Below are 10,000 nucleotides of genomic sequence, written 5' to 3'. Positions count from 1 at the left end.
AACATGGCTGCCGCGCGCTGAACCAGCTGAAGCTTCCGGGCCGTCTTCAAGGGCAGCCCCACGTAGAGAGCGTTGCAGTAATCCAGGCGGGATGTGACAAGAGCGTGTACCACCGTGGCCAAGTCAGACTTCCCGAGATACGGGCGCAGCTGGCGCACGAGCCTGAGCTGTGCAAATGCTCCCCTGGTCACCGCTGAAACCTGGGGGTCCAGGCTCAACGATGAGTCCAGGGTCACACCCAAGCTGCGAACCTGCGCCTTCAAGGGGAGTGCGACCCCGTCCAGCACAGGCTGTAACCCTATACCCCGTTCGGCCTTGCGACTGACCAGGAGTACCTCTGTCTTGTCTGGATTTAGTTTCAGTTTGTTCGCCCTCATCCAGACCGTTACAGCGGCCAGGCACCGGTTCAGGACCTCGACAGCCTCCTTAGTAGCAGGTGGGAAGGAGTGACAGAGTTGGACATCATCTGCGTACAGGTGACACCGCACCCCGAAACTCCGGATGATCTCACCCAGCGGCTTCATGTAGATATTAAACAGCATGGGGAACAGTATGGAACCCTGTGGCACCCCACAAGTCAAAGGTTGTGGTGCGGAACAGGAGTCCCCCAATAACACCTTCTGGGTGCGGCCCTCCAGAAATGACTGGAGCCACTGCAAAGCAATGCCCCCAAGACCCATTTCCGCAAGGCGCCCCAGAAGGATACTGTGGTCGACGGTATCGAAGGCCGCTGAGAGGTCCAGGAGCACCAACAAGGACACACTCCCCCTGTCTAGCTCCCGGCGCAGATCATCCACTAAGGCGACCAAGACCGTCTTGGTACCATGTCCCGGTCTGAAACCAGACTGTGCCGGATCCAGATAATCCGTGTCTCTCAAGAATACCTGGAGTTGTGAGGCCACCACGCTTTCCATGACTTTGCCCAGGAAGGGGAGATTGGAAACAGGCCGAAAGTTGTCCAATTTAGTGGGGTCCAGTGATGGCTTCTTCAACAGCGGCTTTATAATAGCCTGTTTTAGGCTCGCTGGAATCTTGCCTTCCCGAAGGGAGGCATTCACCACCACTGTTACCCACTCAGCCAATCCCCCTCTGGCCTCCCTCAGAAGCCAGGATGGGCAGGGGTCTAGGATGGACGTGGTGGGCCTCATTCCTCCAAGTATCTTGTCCACATCCTCGGGTTTCACAAACTGAAAAGAATCCATCAAAATAGGACAAGCAGGTGCTCTCGTTACATTCTCGGAGTCTGCATCTAACGCGGCGTCCAGCCCAGAACGGATCAAGGCGACTTTGTCTGCAAAGAACCGAGCAAATGCTTCACAGCACGCGCCCGAATTGTCAGGGCTCCCACCTGCAGTGGTGGGAGTTAAAAGACCTCTGACAATCCGAAACAACTCCGCCGGACGGTTCTTTGCAGACGCAATAGTGGCCTTCTTGGCAGAATGGGGTTGGACTGGATGGCCCAGGAGGTCTCTTCCAACTCTTTGATTCTATGATTCTATGATGTTTAGTTGGGATCTCTTTTTCCCGGTCAAAGTACAAAGATTTTAAAGCTTTGGGAAGAGGTCTTGACCCTGGACAAGGTGGACAATAGGATAAAAGGGCTGCTTGTTTTGGCATCATCATTGCTTATCTCCTCCTTTGAAGGCAAGAAAGGAGGCCTTAGATGGAGTATGTGTTGCAAGGACGGAGTCATAACATTGAGGCTGAATGAGGGACTTAATGATTTCAGAATGGGCTCAACCAAATATTGGTTTTATCTGAAAAATTCAGATTATTGAGAGGAGGAACCAAAGAGAATAATCATCTGTTGCATGGATCTACGTGATGGCATAAGGGACAACTTCTGCACCATGTTGACAAGAAGAAAATACTCTTTTAAGCCTACATTTCTTTTCCATTTAACATCCTCTTTGCACTCTTTCAAAGACTTAAGTAAGGATGGAATTCACGGTTGCAGAGAGAGACAGAAATCCATTTCAAAGAGGGTCCATCTTTGTGGAAACAATAACAAAAATAATGGATGATATTATTATTATTATTATTATTATTATTATTATTATTGTTGTTGTTGTTGATGATACATCTTTACTTTCAATATTGCAATTACTTTTATTTTTTAATTTATTTATTTGTCGTGTCAGGGCAGTCCATTATATTACATTTCTAACAGAACAAAGTAAACAAACAGACAAAATACACAACTTGTGAGTTTGGTAGTTGATTAGATGTCCTTTGACCAGTATCTGGCCCCTTGGAGTGCCTCTGGTGTTGCCGCAAGAAGTCCTCCATTGTGCATGTGGCAGGGCTCAGGTTGCATTGCAGCAGGTGGTCAGTGGTTTGCTCTTCTCCTCACTCGCATGTCGCGGACTCCACTTTGTGGCCCTATTTTTGCATCTCGTGGTGCCATAGCGCAGTCTGTTCAGAGCCTTCCAAGTCGCCCAGTCCTCTGTGTGCCCAGGGGGGAGTCTCTCATTTGGTATCAGCCATTGGTTGAGGTTCTGGGTTTGAGCCTGCCACTTTTGGACTCTCACTTGCTGTGGTGTTCCAGCGAGTGTCTCTGTAGATCTTAGAAAACTATTTCTTGATTTAAGTCATTGACGTGCTGGCTGATACCCAAACAAGGGATGAGCTGGAGATGTCTCTGCCTTGGTCCTTTCACTATTGGCTGCTACTTCCCGGCGGATGTCAGGTGCAATACCGGCTAAGCAGTGTAGTTTCTCCAGTGGTGTAGGGCGCAGACACCCAGTGATAATGCAGCATGTCTCATTAAGAGCCACATCCACTGTTTGAGCGTGGTGAGATGTGTTCCACACTGGGCATGCATACTCAGCAGCAGAGTAGCATAGCGCAAGGACAGATGTCTTCACTGTGTCTGGTTGTGATCCCCAGGTTGTGCCAGTCAGCTTTCGTATGATATTGTTTCTAGCACCCACCTTTTGCTTGATGTTCAGGCAGTGCTTCTTGTTGGTCAGAGCACAGTCCAGAGTGACTCCCAGGTATTTGGGTGTGCTGCAATGCTCCAGTGGGATTCCTTCCCAGGTAATCCTCAGAGCTCGGGATACTTCTCTGTTCTTGAGATGAAAGGCACATGTCTGTGTTTTAGATGGGTTGGGGATCAGCTGGTTTTCCCTGTAATAGGCAGTAAGAGCACCTAGAGCTTCGGAGAGCTTCTGTTCTACCATCTCAAAGCTCCCTGCTTGAGCGGTAATGGCACGATCATCAGCATAGATGAAGCTCTCTGTCCCTTCTGGCAGTGGCTGGTCATTTGTGTAGATGTTGAACATGGATGGAGCAAGCACGCTCCCCTGAGGCAGGCCGTTCTTCTGTTTCTGCCATCTGCTTCTCTGGCCCTGGAACTCAACAAAAAAGCTCCTGTTCTGTAGCTGATTTCCTTGAGTGGTGATGGCACGATCATCAGCATAGATGAAACTCTCTGTCCCTTCTGGCAGTGGCTGGTCATTTGTGTAAATGTTGAACATGGATGGAGCAAGCACGCTCCCCTGAGGCAGGCCGTTCTTCTGTTTCCGCCATCTGCTTCTCTGGCCCTGGAACTCAACAAAAAGGCTCCTGTTCTGTAGCTGATTTCCTTGAGTGGTGATGGCACGATCATCAGCATAGATGAAGCTCTCTGTCCCTTCTGGCAGTGGCTGGTCATTTGTGTAGATGTTGAACATGGATGGAGCAAGCACGCTCCCCTGAGGCAGGCCGTTCTTCTGTTTCTGGCCCTGGAACTCAACAAAAAAGCTCCTGTTTTGTAGCAGGTTTCCTATGAGGCCGGTGAGGTGGTCGTCCTTTGTGATGTTCAAGCAGGAAGATTCATCTCAGAATGAATCTTTGGGAGACTTTAGCAGAAAACTTTCCATTTCACCCAGAAATTGAAAGACTTTTCCATTGAAACCAGAATAAGTCAGGAAAAAAATCAGCTTTGCCTTTGAAAGGGGGATCATTCCTATTTTAAGCCACTCACAGACTTGGAGAACATTCATTTCCAAGCAGAGTTATCTCTTGTTCCAACAATCCTTCCCATTTATTGCCAACAGATAGACCATATTTCAGGCATCTGTGCCATTGATGCTCATTGTTTCGGAATGTCTCCTCTTTCTTCCAGCAATTCCCACTTGCTTTCATTTACTATCAGTCTTTTGTTTATCTTTTGCTGGAAAAGAACTATTTGGGGCGGATCGTCCATTCATCCAAAGGCACATCCTGTTCTTTTTTGGCAAATCTTTTTTTCTAACTTATCTTTGTGTTTTCCCCCCCAAATGTCCCTTTGCATTGCCCGCATTGAATAGAAATACACACGAGTTATTTACTCATTCCTTACCATTTTCACCCCGCCCTTGTTTCAACATCTAGGTTTGGATATAGTTACACGCAAGCATCAGATAAGGAAGCTGGTCTTTCATGTTTGGTGGCAATTAAAGAATTATGCAACGGCAAGCAACACATGGAAAAGTTGCCAAAGGCTTGCATGGCCGGAATCACTGGGTTGCTGTGCATTTTGGGGGCTGTATGGCTATGTTCCAGAAGCATTCTCTCCTGACATTTCGCCCACATCTATGGTAGGAAACCTGAAAGGTTGTGAGGTCTGTTGGTATGAGGTATGTATGTGTGTGTATATATGTTTGGCAAGCAACACATGGGAAAAGTTGCCAAAGGCTTGCATGGCCGGAATCACTGGGTTGCTGTGCATTTTTGGGGGCTGTATGGCTATGTTCCAGAAGCATTCTCTCCTGACATTTTGCCCACATCTATGGTAGGCAACCTGAAAGGTTGTGAGGTCTGTTGGTATGAGGTATGTATGTGTGTGTATATATGTTTGGCAAGCAACACATAGGAAAAGTTGCCATCTATGGAAACACCTCCCAACAGCATTTTGGGGGCTGTACGGCTATGTTCCAGAAGCATTCTCTCCTGACATTTCACCCACATCTGTGGTAGGCAACCTGAAAGGTTGTGAGGTCTGTTGGAAACTAAGTAAGTGAGGTATGTATGTGTGTGCGTATCTATCTCTCTCTCTCTCTCTATCTATCTATCTATCTATCTATGGAAACACCTCCCAACAAAGGATTCCACCAGGCAGCAATGAGCCAGGCCTTGAAACTGCAAGGCCATTAAATGCTATTCAAGATAGAATAATAGAATCATAGAATCCTAGAGCTGGAAGAGACCTCATGGGCCATCCAGTCCAACCCCATTTTGCCAAGAAGCAGGAATATTGCTGTGAGAGCCGTTCAGCAGTGGAACTCTCTGCCCCGGAGTGTGGTGGAGGCTCCTTCTTTGGAAGCTTTTGAACAGAGGCTGGATGGCCATCTGTCAGGGGTGCTTTGAATGCAATATTCCTGCTTCTTGGCAGAATGGGGTTGGACTGGATGATGGCCCAGGAGGTCTCTTCCAACTCTATGATTCTATGAAAATAATGTTGTTGTTGTTGTTGTTCTTAAACCTAGCCAGCCTAGCCATTGCAGGGGACCCTAGTACCCACTCGTTCTTCTTCATTCTTCTTTCTTTCCTTCGTTCCTCTTTGTAGGTGGACGACCTCTTCCTGGAGGACTTCAATGCCCGGGCTGACCAGCTCTTCCTGGAGTTCGACTACCAGCCCATGGCCGCCGCCAGCCTGGCCAGAGTCCACCGCGCACGCCTCCACGACGGGACTCCCGTCGCTGTCAAGGTGGGCTTATAATATTATAATAATAATAACAATAATAATAATAATAATCCTTTATGTATACCCCGCTACCATCTCCTGAAGGACTCGGTGTGGCTTACAAGAGGCTGAGCCCAAATACATCAATAAAAACAGCAATACAGACAATAAATAAACTCATAAACAAAGCAATAAACAGTAACAATAACACCACGACGCATTAAAAACCTATGGCAGGGCCAAATGTAATAATTATTTTTTTTTAAATGCTGGGCATGACAAGGTGACATATAACTAGGAGAGGTGTTTGGAGAGAGATGGAGCGAGCAGACAATCCTAGATCATTAGTAAAGTCCGATTAGAGACATGTTGCTTAGGGTTTCCTTATTCTGGGAAGGCACACTGGAACAACCACGTTTTCAGGCTCATCTTAAAGACTGCCAGAGTTGGGGCATGCCTGATGTCCTTGGGGAGCAAGTTCCAGAGTCGAGGGGCCACCACCGAGAAGGCCCTGTCCCTCGTCCCTACTAATCGCGCTTGCGATGGAGGTGGGATCGTGAGTAGGGCCTCTCCAGATGAACGAAGAGATCGTGTGCGTTCGTACACAGAGATGCGGTCATGCAGGTAGGCCATCTAACCCAACCCCTTTCTGCCAGACACAGAGACACACCGAATCCCTCCCGGCAGATGGCCATCACTCTTCTGCTTAGAAGCCTCCAGAGAAGGAAGCTCCTTCACAATAGGCAATCTATAATGTATCACAGAATCCTCTAAAGGTCATCCAGTCCAGCCCCCTGTATGTATATGTATATTTGTATGCATATACGTATCCATATCCATATATATTTATCTATATACATATACATATACATTGCATCTATGTATCATAGAATCCTCTAAAAGTCATCCAGTCCACCCCCCTATGTGTATATGTATATCTATATGCATATACATATCCATATATATTTATCTATATCTATCTATCTATCTATCTATCTATCTATCTATCTATCTATCTATCTATATCTGCTTTGAGTCCCCTTAGGGATGAGAAAAGCGGTATATAAATACTGTAAATAAATAAAATACACATCCATATCTATATCCATACATATATCTGTGTATGGATATAGATATAGATGAGACTGGATCTTGATTTTAACTATGAGACGAGATGTTGTGATGTTTATTGATTGTTATCATGTTATTCTTTTGAATTGTTCTTCACTGTTTTTTATCATGTTTAAGTCTTGTATTTGCTATTGTGAACCACTCTGAGTCGCCCTGAGGGCTGAGAAGAGCGGGATACAAATATAGTAAATAAATAAATAGATATCTATATACATACACATAGCATCCTGGAAGCTAAGTAGGGTTTGCCATGGTTAGTCTTTGGATGGGAGACTGCTAGTGAACCTATTCCATATTTTATTTATTTAAAACAGTGATACCCCGTCCTTCTTGACTCAGAATGGCTTCCAAACAGGCAACAATTCGATGCCAAACATAATATAAAACACATAATAAATACATCCACAAAATTAAAATAATTCTAAATATATATTAAGAACCCTCAGAATTAAAATCGTCATCCAAAGGTCCTGGCCCCCAGGTTGAGAAACGCTGCTTTAAGTAAACTGGACTGTGCTGGATTCGCACTCAGGGCTCTGAACTTTGAGGTAAAAATCACTGGGAATCTCCTAAATATAGCTGCTACCAATCTTATAACTCTGTTTCCTTAAACTACTATGGAACTTTTTCACATAGAGGCACTCTTGAGACAGTTGTTGTTTAACAAAGAACAATATTGTTTATTGTGTGAACTTTCAGAGAGCACTGTGGACTCAAACAATGATGAATCAGGACTAAATTTGGCGCGGATATTTAATATGTCCAATTGTGAACACTTTTGGAGTCCAGGGTAAACAGACCTTGACATTTGGGAGTTGTAGTTGCTGAGATTCATAGTTCACCCACTATCAAAGAGCATTCTGAACTCCACCAACGATAGATTGGGCCAAACTTTCCATACAGAACCCTCATGACCAACAAATATTGTGTTTTCTGATGGTCTTTGGCGACCCCTCTAACACCCCCCTGGTGAGCCCCCCAGGGGTCCCGACCCCCAGGTTGAGAAACGCTGTCCTAGATGGTTTGTAGGGGGAGATACATTTGGACAGATTAACTTGAGCCTCATGCACCATCGAATCTCATGTGCACCTCCATTTCCTAAACCCTGAAACTAAACACCTGAGGCCCCATTCCCTTCCCTCTCCCCTTTGCACACCTTTTGCAGGTGCAGTACATCGACCTCCGGGACCGCTTTGACGGCGACATCCGCACCTTGGAGCTCCTGCTGCAGATCGTGGAGCTGATGCACCCCAGTTTTGGGTTCAGCTGGGTCCTGAGGGTAATAATAATATGAATACGAATAATAATGGGAAGTGTTCAACTTGTGATTTTGTGATATGAAATCCAGCATATATATGAGAGTTGAATGAAAAGTAATGCCTCCACTTTCGTAACTCCTCAACAGATGGCAGTACAGGTATATGGCAGGTACCAGCTTGTTCAGTAGACTCTCCTCTACAGTTCCATTTTGGGAGGAAGCCTTAGCATTGAACAGTTGTGTTGTTAAAGTGTGAAGTATGGAACCCTGCTCAGACAGTCGGTCAATTCGACTTAAGCAACGTGCAGTCATTGAATTCTTGAGAGCAGAAAGTCACCCCAAAGGAGATTCATCAGAGAATGCAATCTGCTGATGGTGATTGTGTTGATGTGAGTACTGTGTGTCGTTGGGCGAGTAAGTTTAAAGATGTTGAGGTGGGAACATCTGACTTGCGTGGCAAACAAAGAGTTGGACGTCCTGTGACAGCAACCACCGAGTGTCACAAGCAAAGGGTTGACAGGTTGATTCAGGACGATCGTCGTATCACTCAGAGAGAAATTTCAAGAATGTGTGGGTCACGTTATTGCTTTGCTTGGCTATCAGAAGATCTGTGCACAACGGGTACCTAGGATACTGACGCTTGAATTGAAAGTACACAGACTCGAAACTTCAGAGACTGGATCTCACCACCGTACGACATCCTCCATACATTCCAGATTTAGCACCATCTGTTCCTGATCATGAAAGAAGATCTGCGGAGACATCATTCTGCTTCTGATGAAGATGTTGAGAGAACGGTTGCAGAAATAGAGTGTCGACTTCTTCCATGATGGTTTCAGAAAACTTGTTCATCGTTGGCAGAAATGTATCCAATTGTCTGGTGATTGTGTGGAAGAGTGAATAGTGGTAGTTAAAAGAGTACATTCTAAGGAATATTTCTGCGTTTGATTTATTAAAATATTCCTATCCAAACCCAAGTTACGAAGGTGGAGGCATTACTTTTCATTCAACCCTCGTATATTAATATTATTATTTTCTAGTCCAATATGTCCATTATGTGTTGCAGTGTGTCCATCTGGCTGACTATCTTAACTGTCACTTAGTTTGGGACTAATCAAGAGAGAAAGGTAAATATATGATGATGGTGGTGATGATGATGATGATGATGATGATGATGATGTTGATCATTATGATTTGGCAGGACCTGAAGGGGACGCTGGCTCAGGAGCTGGACTTTGAGAACGAGGGCCGCAACTCGGAGCGCTGTGCCCGCGAACTGGCGCACTTCCCCTTCGTGGTGGTCCCCCGCGTCCATTGGGACAAGAGCAGCAAGGCAGGTCTCCCCACAAGGCGCTCCCTTGCTCATTCCCTTTGTATCCATGAATGAATTTGAGCGTTGCGTTGTCCACCCAGGAAACTCCTTGGGGCAAATCGTAGAATCCTAGAATTGGAAGGGACCCCCAAAGGCCATCCAGTCCAACCCCACCTCCCTAAGATAGATGGATAGATAGATATGTAAATAGATAGATCGATAGACATGTAGTTAGAAAGATATGTAGATAGATTGATGGATGGATAGATAGATATGTAGATAAATAGGTAGGCAGATAGATCTGTAGATAGATAATGTAGAAAAATAGGTAGATAATGTTGATAGACAGGTAATGTAGATAGGTAGATGGATTAATATGTAGATAGACGGGTAGGTATGTAGCTAGATATGTAGATAAGTAGGAAAGTAGGTAGGTGTAGATGCGTGGATGTGTAGATAGATTTTTTTGTTGTGTCAGGAGCTACTTGAGAAACTGCAAGTCGCTTCTGCTGTGAGAGAATTGGCCGTCTGCAAGGACGTTGCCCAGGGGACGCCCAGATTATTTGATGTTGTTATCATCCTTGTGGGATAGATGGATAGATAGATAGATAGATAGATAGATAGATAGATAGATAGATAGATAGATAGATAG

At 45.5% G+C, this 10,000-nt stretch overlaps 1 protein-coding gene across 2 annotated transcripts in view; it reads left to right on the top strand.

Moving 5' to 3' along the window:
• ADCK5 (aarF domain containing kinase 5) overlaps positions 1–10,000 on the top strand; it is a 44,683-nt gene that overhangs the window by 18,578 nt on the left and 16,105 nt on the right. For both annotated transcript variants that reach the window (XM_067467228.1, XM_067467229.1), the window contains 3 exons: positions 5,531–5,671; positions 7,944–8,057; positions 9,238–9,369. In XM_067467228.1, coding sequence (XP_067323329.1) covers positions 5,531–5,671; positions 7,944–8,057; positions 9,238–9,369 — 387 coding nt within the window. The remainder of the gene's footprint in view (positions 1–5,530; positions 5,672–7,943; positions 8,058–9,237; positions 9,370–10,000) is intronic.

The sequence above is a fragment of the Anolis sagrei genome, chromosome 4, assembly GCF_037176765.1.
Source record: "Anolis sagrei isolate rAnoSag1 chromosome 4, rAnoSag1.mat, whole genome shotgun sequence".
Lineage (NCBI taxonomy): Eukaryota > Metazoa > Chordata > Lepidosauria > Squamata > Dactyloidae > Anolis > Anolis sagrei.
The sequence above is the reverse complement of the archived record's forward strand: the minus strand, read 5'-3'. Positions and strand labels throughout refer to the sequence as shown.